Source organism: Pyrus communis, chromosome 13, assembly GCF_963583255.1.
Source record: "Pyrus communis chromosome 13, drPyrComm1.1, whole genome shotgun sequence".
NCBI lineage: Eukaryota > Viridiplantae > Streptophyta > Magnoliopsida > Rosales > Rosaceae > Pyrus > Pyrus communis.
In genome coordinates, this window is record NC_084815.1 from 23,099,632 (window position 1) to 23,115,845 (window position 16,214).

The 16,214-nt window shown below is 42.5% G+C and overlaps 1 protein-coding gene across 1 annotated transcript; it reads left to right on the forward strand.

Moving 5' to 3' along the window:
• The first annotated feature begins 1,124 nt into the window (after nucleotides 1-1,124).
• LOC137713521 (protein EMBRYO DEFECTIVE 514-like) lies at nucleotides 1,125-2,774 on the forward strand. The gene is made up of 2 exons (XM_068452830.1): nucleotides 1,125-1,525; nucleotides 2,284-2,774. Exons 1-2 carry the CDS (start codon nucleotides 1,166-1,168, stop codon nucleotides 2,599-2,601), a joined length of 678 nt encoding a protein of 225 aa, XP_068308931.1. The 5' UTR covers nucleotides 1,125-1,165; the 3' UTR covers nucleotides 2,602-2,774.
• Nucleotides 2,775-16,214: the final 13,440 nt, after the last annotated feature.

Sequence of the window (16,214 nt, forward strand, 5' to 3'; positions counted from 1 at the left end):
TAAAATAACTGAAAGCTTTTTTAGTGAAAATGTTTTTATGCCAATCCTTAGCAACAATGCAAGTGAATCTTCAAAAATCACTTGAAATGCTTCATGAAAAAAGCGCATAACTGATGCTTCTTGTACAATCAGTTTAAGTGCTTTTGAAACCCAAAATCATTTTTTTTTCTAAAAATGCTTTCAATTATTTAAAAGCATTTTCAAATGAGTCATAATTTTACGACCTAGAAGAACTCTTTAGCTGTACTCATGTTTTTATATGGAGTTACATGTAATGTGAATATTTTCAAATTTCGTGTGTGGATCATGATTTTTCACAGAAGAAAAGAAAAAAAAAAAGGAAAATAATAGAGTATTTATCAAATATAGCAAAAAATTAACCCTTAATTTCAAAAATGTCACTTTTTATAAAATATTTCAAATATATCTAAAATTACACCTAAATAGACACAAATACCCTCAAATTTAACAATTAAATAAATTAAAGGTTTTTTAGCCAAAATGATTCGTAACATTGACATATCTCCTTAATATGGTCCTTAACAATTAATGATAATCAATAGTAGTATTCTTGAATTTTGCTATCGTGAATTATTTTAGTTTTTCTTTGAATTTGTCCATCGTGATCATTTTAGTTTTTTCATGAAAAATCTGTCAATTGCTCTGTTAGTGTGATGATATGGCTCCACGTGGGTCTCAGAAATACAATCATATAACGACATGTGGATTAACTTTAAAAACTATTTTTATATTTAAAACTAAAAATGATATTAGTAAGAAAAAAGACGTTGAAGGCATGATTGAAATTTTGTTGCTCCCACTTGCGATAACCGCAATGACGCTCAATGTCGGTGATGAGGGTGAAGGGGATAGGGTTGTGGTGAGGGAGTGTAGAAGCAGGTGAAATTAGACCGGAGTTTGAGGCAACAGTAGCTAAGAAGCCTTTAATTTATTTAATTCTTAAATTTGAGGATATTTGTCTCTATTCAAATGAAATTTTGAATATATTTAAATTTTTTTTATAAAAAATTACATTTTTTAAATTAGTAATAATTTTTTTTGCTATATTTGATAAATACTACCGGCTTACTTGACGGAAGATGGAATTTCTCATATATAAGCAACACAAAATCCTAGGGTTTTGGCTTGACACACAATCACAAAGATGCCAGAGAAACTCGCCGAAACCTCGGAAGCCACCGCCGCTGGTGGCGCTAAACATATGGACGTAGAAACTTCAGAGCCTGCTGCGGCTCAAAATTGCGACGAGGCTGACGCCATTAATGGGGAGGCGGAGGCAAACTCGAAGCGGGTCAGGGACGAGGAGGGGAGTGAAGGAAACGATGCTAAGAAGACGAAGGTGGAGACGTCGCCGGAGAAAGAACGGTTGGAGGAGAAGTTAGGGGAAGGGGAGAAGTCAGGTCGGGTCAGCTTGGGTCCGAAGAGTTTTGGGTCGTCGGTGGAGATGTTCGACTACTTCTACAAATTCCTCCATTACTGGTCTACTGATCTCAATGTCAATAAGGTACCCAAAACAAAGCTATTTGATTATTCTTAATCTTTTCAGCCCCAATTTTATTTTGCTGAAAGTTAAAGATTGGAACTTTTTGGTAGTGTATAGCGATATAATCATATTATTTATTCAATTTGGTGTTTTGTAATCGAGATTAATTAGGATTTGGGAAATTTAGTTTTGGGTTGTTTGCTTTCCTTCGTTTGGATCATCAACTACTGCGGATTTGGGAATTACATAGTTTTATGAAATAAATTTTAGTTAGGATTCAGCTACATATGCTAATGCAGTATTACAAATAGGTTTTTGTTTTAATCAGTGATTTCGGAGTTGTTATGTTTGATTTATTCAATCTGATTGCTAGAAAGATCGACGGGAGGGGAAGAATAAGAGTGCAAAAGTCACTTTGCTACGGAAAATATTGGTTTCGAGTTTAATGTTATGTTTCGAATTTGAGTAAGTATTATACATTCATGTGTTTGACGATATAGTTTGTGTGAATGTGAATTCTCTTAGAATTTGGTAAGAAGCTCTATGATGGTAGTTCTTTATTCAAAATTTCAAATTCACTGCCCTGGTCTTTTGCTACATGAAGCTAGAATCTGTTCACATCACTCTGGATTTTAGTTCACAGAGTTGAATTATATTTACACAATGAGATCGGCTTTAGAATTTTCAACTAAAAAGTGATGAATTTTGTAAGTTCTGTGTAAAATGGCTGTGATTGTGGTTGGATGAAGTTTTTGATAGAAATTCTTGTTATGTTGCAGTATGAGTATCTGGTTTTGCTCGACTTGCTTAAGAAGGGTCATGCCGAACCCGATAAGAAGATTGGTGGAGGGGTCAAGGCATTCCAAGTTCGGACCCATCCGTTGTATAAAAGCAGGTGCTTCTTCCTCATTAGGGAAGATGAAGTTGTTGATGATTTTAGCTTCAGGAAGTGTGTGGATCAGATACTTCCCTTGCCTGAGAACATGAAAGCAAACGCTGATGCGAATAAAGCCTTAGGTGGTAAGGGCGGCAGGGGTGGTGGCAGTGGTGGAAGAGGAGGCTGGCGTGGTCATGGAAGGGGTAAGCCGAGAAACTAAACTGAAATGTAAAGTTTTCTCCTTGCTGGCGGGCGTTTTGCGTTTAGCAGAGGTTCAAAGTAGAAAATTTTTGGACCGGTTAAATTACCTCCTTTTTATTGCACTAAACAGTTGTATTATTCAAATTTTGATTCTTAATGGCTTCTTTCGCAGTTTCTATTGCGATTAATGTACTATGTTTGCACACTAATACAAAAAAATTTAGGATCTTAGCTGAAATCATCAACCTTGCTGTAAAAATACACGCTTTCGAAAAATGGTGTTTTTGTTATGGTTTAGATGGTGATACCACATTTCTTTAGAATGCTCGGTTGAGTTCAAGGACTGTTGCCCCTAGACAATTCTTTCCATTAGAGCATTTCAATCGAGATATATAAAAGTCACATTAGGCCATCACCAATCAATGGCATTTGGCCAATATTAGCCTAAATTGAACAACATATGTAATCTCCAACCAAAGGGCATCTTGATAAACTTTGTAGGTTCATACAGGTCTACCATCAATATCACTGTTATCGTCTCCATCTAATTACCTATCACTACGTGTGGTGTTTTATATAAAAAGCATCCATGATAATAGCGTTGGAATATCCTATATATAAGTTGGATTGTATTTTGTCATATGGTGATGTGAGAATCTATTCTCCAACACGCTCCCTCATGAGTGACCACACATAGTGTCATAAGTGAAACCAACTCTCATATTGGGAACTAGTCAAGTCATTAAACGAAAGCTAACACCAATCTTTCTGAAAGCCCAATTGATCGACCAATCGGAATTTAGTCTTTAGTTTGTCATTATTCAGCCTCTGCTGCCAATTTTCGAAGGCTCTGTCATTTAGTAGCTTCAGTAGCCTTAAGTTGAGCTAGCGCATCTTTCGAAGGTCCAACTTCAAGAAGCGTGACCAAGTCCAGTAAATCGGGCCCATGACATGTCAAAAGAATTAGTTTTAGGGCTAAAATTGTGACCAGTCACTTTTCCCCATCTTTACATCTTTCTCATTGGAGAAAAACTAAAATATATATTTTTGAAAATGTAAAATAAGATGTAAATGTGGCTTTTACATTCCAAATTTGTATACTTACACCTTAAAAAGTAAAAACAAGAAATGTAAAACACACATCTTTCAATATATTTTACATCTCCCATTAAAAATGCTTTTACAAATTAAGATCCTATATAGAATCTTTCTTTCACATATTGCTCAATCTTTACCACAGTGGTGGAAAGGTGTTGAGCCATTGCATTACGGTGTGTATTTAAATCCCGTCGATGGCTAATCTAACATTTAATCTAACAAAATTTATCGTTTGACAAAAAAAAAAATATTTAACAAAAATATTAATCAAGTACTCGGTAGTTGTTATTTTATAATTTTGATGAACTGGAAGAGAGAATTTGAATTCAAATATCTATCAATATTGGGAATAGAAATTAGTCATTATCCATTTTTAACCACAGATGACACACCCCGACCGAGATCGGAGCGTGCTGGCCGTCACTCAAAGGTGACGTAGCCATGTGCACGTGCGGAAGCTAGTAAGTAGTAATAAAAAGGCACGAATAATTAAAACAAAACTAGCATACAAGTACTAAAATAAGTGCTAGTTAGTGCGATACAAATTCAGAGCAGGTCTATAGCAGTCCAAATAAAACGACAACAGTAGTACGCCCGAAGGCGACCCTACAATGTGGAGTGTTTGTCAGAACGCCGGAAAGCTCTCAAGGGAAACCACCGCAACGGCTAAGCAACTAGAACCTGGAGGGGCGCAAAACAAAAGCGTGAGTGGGCAAAAACAAAGCTCTTTGAAAACCATTTCATAAAATACATTCTAACCCCTCACCGTAAAACCTGTATACTTCCCAGAAAATAACCATATGTACGTATGTATAGATATGCCCAACATGCTCAAGGGTATGCCAATCATGCTCAAGATATGCCATGTCAAAACCTCGTAATGAAATGTATGTGCTCAGGTATGAATCATATCAATAACATAACATCTGGCAGCCGGAGTCACCTAACGTGACCTGTACGGCTGCATATAGAGCTCAATCTCAAACTCAACAACTGAACCTGCCCACGAGTCGGAACCACTCTATGTGGTCTGTACGACAGGCCTGGGTGTAATACATATATACGCTCTAGTGCTACGATCACGTGAAGGCTGTGCGAATAATCGCGGGTCACCTACGAGTCGGAACCACCTAAAGTGGTCTGTACGACAGGCATATGCACCTAGCTTGGATCCAAGCTGAGCGTATGGTGCGGGAGGTGAACAACACGTGAAGGACTGTGCCCTACTCTGGGCGGGAGCACTAACACCGGGGGTGCAGGTTATGAGCTCTCTAAGCATCTCTAAACACTATGTAGTGCAATCGTTAATTAACGCTTACCTGGCACTTACCTATGCCTCCACAGCACCCACACATAAATATATATGACATATGCATATGTATATGTATGCCACAAATAATGCATGCAAAGATGCATAAACGATAAATAATAAAGTGCATGGCATAAGGCAAATAACCCTTTTTAATTCAATTTCTGGGAATATAAATGTATATAGGTATATACGGAAAACAAAAGCCCACTCACTGGTATGTAGAAGGGTCGTAGCCCCCCTGTCTCGCGTGTGCACGCTCGTCCTCTGGGTACGTGTCACCTAGATGCGAAACAACTATAAAAACGTTAACTTTAAAGCACATAACCCGTTTCTCGTAATAACTTCTCATACATTGCTCAAAATGGACAAATGAATATACCCACGTGCTCTACACAACCTCAGGATCACAACCATATTTTTAGAAAAAATTTTGGACCCCGCACGCGCCCCCACGCGCCAGCACAGGCACGGACCTACGCGCCCCCACGCGCGGCCACGTGCCAGGCACACTGACGGTGTCAACAGACGCCGTCAGGAATATTCCGTCAAACTGACGGAATATTCCGTTAAATCTAACCGGATGCCGTCACTGCCGTTAGGAATATTCCGTTAAACCTAACGGAATATTCCTCTTTCTTCTCCGATCGACTCTCGCCGGACTCCGGTCGCCGGAAAACTGGGAAAAGTTTAAACTCACTAATCTCCCTCGTTTCTCAACCAATTCCTAAAATTCTTGGACCAAAAGAAAGCCCTAAACTAGTAGAATCACGTTGGACCACTTTTAAAGGCTAAAAGTTACGCGATCATACCTGTCTCAAAACTCAAAAATCGGCCAACTTCGAACCAGGCCTTCCCGACGTCCAAATTCGTCCAACGAGCTACTCCGACGCTTCTGGGAACCTCACCAACACATCTACAAGCTTCAAAAGTCCAAAAACTCAATGTATAAATTTTGCATGAACAGTACTCAATTCGGCCATTGTTGAAACGACGTGAAAACTAAAGGTTTCTCACCTGAAATTGCTACGGTTGTGTTCCCCTCGACCTCACGAGCTTAAATATGTCCTTGGTTCCCTCGATCTGTTAGTGTTTAGGGTGGTTGTGGGTTTGTCCGTACGTTTTCGAAGAGGAGGAAAGGGAATGAGGCTCGGGGAACTCACAGAGAGAGAGAGAGACAGAGGGAGACAGTGAGACAGTGTGTGTGTGTGGCCCTCAGCTTGCCAACACCACACAAAACAACCTAAACCAAATAACGAAACGAACTAGGGGCTAAAATGTCATTTCACTAGTACGTTTTTAAAAATCCCGGGACGGGATGTCACAACCTTCCCACCTTAATAGAATTTCGTCCCGAAATTCAAAACAACCAAACAGCAGCCCCTAGTGGCCAAAGAACAAACGAGGGTACAAATCCCTCATTCGATCTTCTGTCTCCCACGTGGCTTCCTCAACGGAATGATTCCTCCACAAAACCTTCACTAAATTCACTGTCTTGTTCCTCAGGACCTTTTCTTTCCAATCTAGTATCGTCACCGGCTCCTCGTCGTACGTCAAATCTGGGTTAATCTCAAGCGGTTGAGGAGGTATCACATGAGATGGATCAGCAACATAGTGTCGGAGCATAGACACATGAAAAACATTATGCACTCTAGCCAACTCCGGAGGCAACTCCAACCTGTAAGCTACCTCACCAACTCGTTCTGTGACCGCGTATGGTCCGATGTACCTAGGACTCAGTTTCCCCTTCTTTCCGAACCGCACAACACCTCTCCACGGTGAAAGCTTCAGAAATACCCAATCTCCGACCTCATATGTTCTGTCCGTAGCACGCCGATCCGCTAGACTCTTCTGCCTGTCCTGAGCTGCCTTCAGGTTAGACTTAATTACCTGAACATTCTGAGTAGTCTCCTCGACAATCTCTGGACCCACTAAAACTCTTTCTCCAACCTCTGACCAACATAACGGTGTGCGACAAGCTCTGCCATACAAGGCCTCAAATGGCGCCATGCCAATGCTCGAATGAAAGCTGTTGTTGTAAGCAAATTCCATCAAATCCAACCTTTGGTGCCAAGCGTCACCAAACTGCAACACCGAAGCTCGCAGCATATCCTCCAAGGTCTGAATAGTTCTCTCTGACTGTCCGTCTGTCTGTGGATGATACGCCGTGCTGTAAAGTAATCTCGTGCCCAAAGCTTCCTGGAAAGCTACCCAAAACTTCGACGTAAATCGTGGATCTCGATCCGAAACAATACTCACTGGGACACCGTGGTACTTCACAACCTTCGAAATGAACAACTCTGCTAAACGGCTCAGAGAATACTTCTCTCTCACAGGAATAAAATGAGCCGACTTAGTGAGTCGATCGACGATCACCCAAATGCCGTCAAAGCCATTATGTGTACGCGGGAGCTTGTACACAAAATCCATGGTGATATTTTCCCATTTCCACTCTGGAACGGGAAGCGGCTGCAACAACCCAAACGGCTTCTTCCTCTCTGCTTTAACTTGCTGACAAACAGCACATCTGCTCACATACTCGGCTATCTCCCTCTTCATACCCGGCCAATAGTAAAATGGTCGAATGGTATGATACATTTTCGTAGCTCCTGGATGCATAGCGTAAGCCGAGATATGTGCTTCATCGAGAATTTCTTTCTTCAACTCCACACTATTAGGCACAAACATTCTACCTTCAAGCATCAACATGCCATCTGAATCACGAACTCTGAGGTCTCGCCTCTTTCCTTGATCTCGAGCTTGAATAAATTCTTGAGTCTCCTGATCAGCTACTTGGGCTTCAAGCACCCGATCAACAAGTATCGGCCTAACTTGAAAATTAGCAAGTAATGCCACATCTCGATCTTCGGCTTCTAGCCTTACTTCCGTAGTACGCAAGTCCACCAAAAGAGGAGCACGACTAGCGTACAACGCATTAATACGGCCCTGTGACTTCCTGCTAAGTGCATCAGCCACTACGTTCGCACGACCAGGATGATAATCAATCGTGCAATCGTAATCGCTGAGTAACCCCAACCACCTCCGCTGACGAAGATTAAGTTCTTTCTGAGTAAAGAGATACTGGAGACTCTTGTGATCCGTAAAGATCCTGCACTTTTCTCCGTAAAGATAGTGCCTCCACAACTTCAATGCAAAAATGATAGCAGCCAACTCCAAATCATGTGTAGGGTAATTCATCTCATGAGGTTTCAACTGCCGCGAAGCATAAGCAATCACCCTACCATGCTGCATCAATACACATCCCAAACCATTCAAGGAAGCATCGCTATAAACCTCGAAATCACCGCTATCGTCTGGGAGTGCCAAAACAGGTGCATGAGTAAGACAATGCTTCAACCGTTGGAAACTCTGCTCACACCTATCATCCCACTCAAATTTAACATCCTTCCTCGTTAACCTCGTCAACGGCAAGGCAATCACCGAAAAATCCTTAACGAACCTCCGATAATACCCTGCCAAACCAAGGAAACTTCTCACTTCGGTGACGGTTCGCGGTTGCTCCCAACTCTCTACCGCTGCAACCTTCTGAGGGTCAACCAAAATACCCTGAGCAGAAATGACGTGCCCCAAGAACGCAACTTGGTCTAACCAGAATTGGCACTTGCTAAACTTAGCATATAACTGGTGTTCCCTCAACCTTTTCAACACCAAAGTAAGATGTCGAACATGCTCCGCTTTCGACTTAGAATACACCAGAATATCGTCAATGAAGACAATGACGAATCTATCCAAGTAAGGCTGGAATACTCGGTTCATCAAATCCATAAAGGCGGCTGGTGCATTCGTCAACCCAAATGGCATAACCAGAAACTCGTAATGACCATAACGAGTCCTGAACGCCGTCTTAGGGACATCATCCCTACTGATCTTCAGCTGATAGTAACCAGACCTCAAGTCTATTTTAGAGAACACACAAGCACCTCTCAGCTGATCGAACAAATCATCGATACGAGGCAATGGATAACGGTTTTTAATCGTCACCCGATTGAGTTGCCTGTAGTCGATGCATAGCCTCAAAGTTCCATCCTTCTTCCTCACAAACAACACTGGAGCGCCCCAAGGCGAAGTACCAGGCTGGATAAATCCCTTATCTACTAACTCCTGCAGCTGAACTTTCAATTCCCTTAACTCCGCGGGAGCCATACGATAAGGAGTTAAAGAAATAGGATTAGTACCTGGAAGCAACTCAATGGTGAACTCTACGTCTCGATTTGGGGGTAAACCAGGTAAATCCTCGGGGAATACATCAGGGAAGTGTCTGACCACTCTCACATCCTCCACTCTGCTAGTAACAGCCTCCTCCAGCATCACATGAGCCAGATACCCCTGACAACCCTTAGCTAACAACTTTTTCGCTCGAAGCGCCGAAATAACGCCATATCTCACCCCACTCTGTTCACCCACAAAAGTAACCACAGGTAGTCCAGGTCGGTGAAACGTAACCACCTTCCCGTAACAGTCAATGTTGGCACGATAGAAGTGTAACCAATCCGTGCCCAGAATCACGTCAAAGTCCACAATATCTAACGGGATAAGATCGGCTGACAAAGCAACTCCCTCTACGATCACTGGACATCCTGGGTACACACAATCTACGACACAACTCTCTCCTCTAGGCATAACAAACTCTAAATCATACCCTAGAGGTGTGGGGCGAGGTTGCGTCGCTTGAGCAAACGTATGAGAAATTACGGAATGTGTAGCTCCACAATCAACTAAGACTCTAGCAAAACAACCAAGAATGTTCAACGTACCCATAATCAAGTCTGGGTTGTTCTGAGCGTCCTGCAGAGAAATATTGTGAAGACGCCCCTGTCCCTGCTGACGCCCACCGCGGCCTCTGCTCGCCTGAACACCGCGTCCCTGAGCACCACGCCCCTGACTGGGCTGGCCTGACTGTCTCGAAGATCCTGCACTGCTAGTGGCAATCTCCCCCTGCTGATACTGTCCTCCCTGATACCACTGTGAACCACCCGCTGAGGCTGGAGGATACGGCATATAGTCGCCCGAATACTGGGGATAGCCACCCTGGGAATAGGGATCCTGAGGGTACTGATACTGCCCCGGAGCATAAGGGACAGCATCACCCTGATAGTGGTAAGCACCATCTCGACCCGTCTGGCCGTAACTACTAGGACCCTGGATCTGCTGGAGTGGTGCAGGCGGTGGCATAAAGGTCTGCTGTGGTTTCTGCTGCTGCTGACCCTGGGGACAATTCGCCGCTCTATGTCCCACCTGTCCACATGTGAAGCACCCGCTGCTACCACGTCTACACTCACCGAAATGTCGGTTGTTACACCTGCGGCAAATAGGGGCTCTGCCTCGCCCACCATTGCCCTGCCTCTAGCCTCTAGCGCCACCAGAGAATCTACCTCCACGACCCTGCCCAGTGGCACTGAAGCCACCACTCGAAGAACTAGAACTAGCTCCACCTCTCTTGAAGTTCTGAGTCTGTCGGGGCCCGAGCGATGCCTGACCTTTGCCTTTGTCATCTTTCTTCTGGTTGCCGTCCTTCTCTTCATCCGTATCGCTCGACATATTCTCGGAGTCCTCGATCCTCAACAGTATCTCATAGAAGTCCCGATAAGTCTCGCTGTGGACCGTAGACGCCATAGAACGCCACTTCTTCCTGGTGCCCAGACGGAAAAGACGGAGCATCTCCGCCGGATTACCAGCGACATCAGGGTGATAACGGGACAAGTCCGTAAACTTACGGTAGTACTCATTCGCTGACATCTTCCGCTGTTTCAGTTCGGAAAACTCCTGTTTCTTACGGTCGATGTACTCAGGGGGGACATACCTTCTCCTAAACAACCCCGTGAACACGTTCCAATCAATCCTCTGATCCGGAGTCAACCTACGAAGCTCCTGCTCCCACCAAGCTGCCGACTCCGTATCCAGAAACCAAGCGGTCGTCTCGACCCACCTCTCCATAGGCAAGTTCCCCTGATTATGTAGCACCCGGAAAGTCTTCTCTATGTGTTCTAGCCAGCGCTCTGCGCTCTCGGGTCCCTCACTGCCCTTAAACTTATCCAGCTTCAAGTTGTACATAGTCTCCAGAGGAGTCCTCTGGGGAGGGCGCATCACTGCCTGAAGGGCTGTAGCAAAAGCTTCCCCCAACTGAGTAATATCGGGGAACATAGGCTCAGAAGAGCGACGGGGTTCCCGACGAGGTGGCATAGTTCTGACAGAAGACACCAAAATTATTAGAATACTCACAAGGACACAGGACTGCCAAACCTAGGCTCTGATACCAAACTGACACACCCCGACCGAGATCGGAGCGTGCTGGCCGTCACTCAAAGGTGACGTAGCCATGTGCACGTGCGGAAGCTAGTAAGTAGTAATAAAAAGGCACGAATAATTAAAACAAAACTAGCATACAAGTACTAAAATAAGTGCTAGTTAGTGCGATACAAATTCAGAGCAGGTCTATAGCAGTCCAAATAAAACGACAACAGTAGTACGCCCGAAGGCGACCCTACAATGTGGAGTGTCTGTCAGAACGCCGGAAAGCTCTTAAGGGAAACCACCGCAACGGCTAAGCAACTAGAACCTGGAGGGGCGCAAAACAAAAGCGTGAGTGGGCAAAAACAAAGCTCTTTGAAAACCATTTCATAAAATACATTCTAACCCCTCACCGTAAAACCTGTATACTTCCCAGAAAATAACCATATGTACGTATGTATAGATATGCCCAACATGCTCAAGGGTATGCCAATCATGCTCAAGATATGCCATGTCAAAACCTCGTAATGAAATGTATGTGCTCAGGTATGAATCATATCAATAACATAACATCTGGCAGCCGGAGTCACCTAACGTGACCTGTACGGCTGCATATAGAGCTCAATCTCAAACTCAACAACTGAACCTGCCCACGAGTCGGAACCACTCTATGTGGTCTGTACGACAGGCCTGGGTGTAATACATATATACGCTCTAGTGCTACGATCACGTGAAGGCTGTGCGAATAATCGTGGGTCACCTACGAGTCGGAACCACCTAAAGTGGTCTGTACGACAGGCCTATGCACCTAGCTTGGATCCAAGCTGAGCGTATGGTGCGGGAGGTGAACAACACGTGAAGGACTGTGCGCTACTCTGGGCGGGAGCACTAACACCGGGGGTGCAGGTTATGAGCTCTCTAAGCATCTCTAAACACTATGTAGTGCAATCGTTAATTAACGCTTACCTGGCACTTACCTATGCCTCCACAGCACCCACACATAAATATATATGACATATGCATATGTATATGTATGCCACAAATAATGCATGCAAAGATGCATAAACGATAAATAATAAAGTGCATGGCATAAGGCAAATAACCCTTTTTAATTCAATTTCTGGGAATATAAATGTATATAGGTATATACGGAAAACAAAAGCCCACTCACTGGTATGTAGAAGGGTCGTAGCCCCCCTGTCTCGCGTGTGCACGCTCGTCCTTTGGGTACGTGTCACCTAGATGCGAAACAACTATAAAAACGTTAACTTTAAAGCACATAACCCGTTTCTCGTAATAACTTCTCATACATTGCTCAAAATGGACAAATGAATATACCCATGTGCTCTACACAACCTCAGGATCACAACCATATTTTTAGAAAAAATTTTGGACCCCGCACGCGCCCCCACGCGCCAGCACAGGCACGGACCTACGCGCCCCCACGCGCGGCCACGTGCCAGGCACACTGACGGTGTCAACAGACGCCGTCAGGAATATTCCGTCAAACTGACGGAATATTCCGTTAAATCTAACCGGATGCCGTCACTGCCGTTAGGAATATTCCGTTAAACCTAACGGAATATTCCTCTTTCTTCTCCGATCGACTCTCGCCGGACTCCGGTCGCCGGAAAACTGGGAAAAGTTTAAACTCACTAATCTCCCTCGTTTCTCAACCAATTCCTAAGATTCTTGGACCAAAAGAAAGCCCTAAACTAGTAGAATCACGTTGGACCACTTTTAAAGGCTAAAAGTTACGCGATCATACCTGTCTCAAAACTCAAAAACCGGCCAACTTCGAACCAGGCCTTCCCGACGTCCAAATTCGTCCAACGAGCTACTCCGACGCTCCTGGGAACCTCACCAACACATCTACAAGCTTCAAAAGTCCAAAAACTCAATGTATAAATTTTGCATGAACAGTACTCAATTCGGCCATTGTTGAAACGACGTGAAAACTAAAGGTTTCTCACCTGAAATTGCTACGGTTGTGTTCCCCTCGACCTCACGAGCTTAAATATGTCCTTGGTTCCCTCGATCTGTTAGTGTTTAGGGTGGTTGTGGGTTTGTCCGTACGTTTTCGAAGAGGAGGAAAGGGAATGGGGCTCGGGGAACTCACAGAGAGAGAGAGAGACAGAGGGAGACAGTGAGACAGTGTGTGTGTGTGGCCCTCAGCTTGCCAACACCACACAAAACAACCTAAACCAAATAACGAAATGAACTAGGGGCTAAAATGTCATTTCACTAGTACGTTTTTAAAAATCCCGGGACGGGATGTCACAACAGAACTATCACCCCTACTCATTGCTACTATAAGACCATCTCCAGTCATGGAAGATTAAATGTAGCTATAGAGCATCTTCAATGGGTATGTCAAATTTTTCTATCAAATTCTTAATTGATGGCTGATGTGACATTTTGAAGTATGATGTCAAATTTCTTTATATTCCAACCGGTATGTTACTTATTATTTTACTATCAGGCCTTCTTTAAAATAAAATAAACAAAATAAAAATAATTTTTAAAGCTTTATCTTGTAGTGGATTATGGGCCCCATAAATTAAAAAAAAATAAAGTAGAAATGAAGGCAGCGTCAAAATTGACACCTGAGGCCTGACTGCCATTCCAGGTCAGCTAAAAGATTGTTCAGTTGTAGCAATATTTGCTGTCAAAAGTGATTAGTTGGAATTCCACCTAAGATTTAGCATCTTCTTTGGAGATGGTCTTAGTTATGTTTTAGCCCTTTTAAAATTATTACTTTAAAGACTATTGTAGGCTAAATTTTTCCATCTCCATTCATCTATGGCTATATTTATTCCCTTTCAAATTTTATTACTTTTTGGGTCAAATTTAGCTTGCCCTGGGACTACATGTTGCCTATCTTGAAGCCAAACTTAGCCTGATTGTTGTTACTTAGTACTAGGGTATAGTCATATTCATTTTCACTTTGTAAGTGAGAAGTCTTAGGTTCGATTTTCACCAAAGGTGAATTTGAACCACCTTATTGCTTGCCCATTGTGAAGCTAAATCCATTTGACACACCCCGACCCAGAATGTCTACCTGGACTCCAAATTGAGTTGTGTTGGCCGACACCAGGAAGGTGAAGAAGCCATAAAGTGTAGTACATGTGTAAAATGTGAATAAATTTAAACATAAAAGTGCCTAAATATAATAGTGTGCACGTGAGCGAAAATGAACCTATTTCACACGTAATGTTAGAGCATAGGTAAAGTACAGTAAAAGTAGAATGAGAATTATACCATCGAAGGTAATCTCCAATACCAAAATTTGCCAAAAATCCTTGTCGATACAAAAGCTCTGCTACTAAAACTTGGAGGGATGAAAAATAAGGGTGAGTAGGCCTAAAAATAAAGCTTTATAAAAACCTTTTCAAAAACATAATAACCCCTCGCTGTAAAATAAGTATAGTTTCCAAATATAACATACTACGTATAGTGTGAAAGTACTTACAGTAGCCAGCAAAACCTCACAAATGCAATACTTCAATATAATTTGAAATTAAGTATATAACTTCCAGTAATCAAAATATCTCGCAGAAATATAAATGTCATAACAAGTGCTCGTAGACATATGCTGACACACGAGTTCATGCAGAGACATTCTAACAAGAACATGACTAGGTGTAATAATGATTTACGCTTTAGTACTAGAATCATGTGAAGACTGGCGCTATGCGCATCACATTCGAGTCTTAATTTCCGATAGCAATCTAGGACAAGATTGACACCTACAATGGATCCAAAATGAGCGTACGGTGCGATGTGAACATACACATGAAACCTGATCTTGGCCTGTCGAGTACAAACACCAGTGTAGTACACGATGAGTAGATAACGTAAATATAGTCATATGTCATTGATTCAAGAAATCTAGTCAACAACATATTATCCAAATAAAATATTGATCATGGTCGTATATAAAATCCTCTTGTAGTACGCATACTTGTGCATCTCGTAAGATTTAGCATACTTTCGTAAATTCTGTTGTTCCGTCGCATTAAAAAAAGGGATTCGTCGCAGGTTAAAGAACCACATCCAGACCCAGCCACAAATCCCGAACTTTTTGGCTGAAGTCGACCTGCCACAGGCGCATCCGTTGGACTCAGCCGACAAGTCTTATAAACCTTAATCTAATCTAGGTATACATAGTAAATTGTTTGTTAAATAAATATGTGGAAACCAAATAAATATATAGTATTTAAAAGTAAAGACCCACTCACTAATACTTGCAAGATCGCAGTCACTCGAACTAGGAAAGTCGGAGTCTCTGATAGTAATCGCACCTAAGCATAATATTGGGTTCCGTCAATAAAACTCAACTAAGACGATTAAATTTAGGAAAATAGAGCGCGAATTTAGAATCAAAGCATTGAAATATGCTAAGAGGGGTCATGGGAAAATTTTTGTAAAAAGTCAACAAAAAAGTCAACGATCAACTCTAAGAAGTCAATCGAGACGCCCCGGTGGTCAGTTATGTTAAAACTTCAAAATTTCACTAAATGGATGTCAAAAATAGACTCGAGACATCGAAATTAACCTAGGAGGGTTTCTGAGAAAATTTCGTAAAAGTCAACTCTAGGAATATTCCAGATCCCAGGTTCGGAACTGGATTTGGATTTGGGTTTCTGAATCTTTTTTTTTTTTCTTCTTCTTCAGCCAATTGCCAGCTCTCACCAACAAAAAAACTTCACTAAACCTAGCCTTCCAATATATCAAATCGAAGTTCAGAGAATAAAGAATCGGAATATACCATTGGTTTCCTCAGCCGTGGCCAGATTTGGCCGGAAAACGGCTGGAAAGTCGCCGGATTTCTTGCCAAAAAACTAGGAAAGTTGCCCCAAGGTATTTCTACATCAAAATGCCGCCAAAACATGTGTATAATGAGTCCATCACCATTAAAATGAAACAAGGAAGGCAGATTGAGTGTCCAAACCCTCACCTTGGTCGGAAAATCT

Excerpts from the sequence above, each read along its gene's own strand:
- LOC137713521 (XM_068452830.1), top strand. The coding sequence starts at position 1,166 with ATGCCAGAGAAACTCGCCGAAACCTCGGAAGCCACCGCCGCTGGTGGC. Across the intron at positions 1,526-2,283 it reads CTGATCTCAATGTCAATAAG|TATGAGTATCTGGTTTTGCT; the intron begins GTACCCAAAACA and ends GTTATGTTGCAG.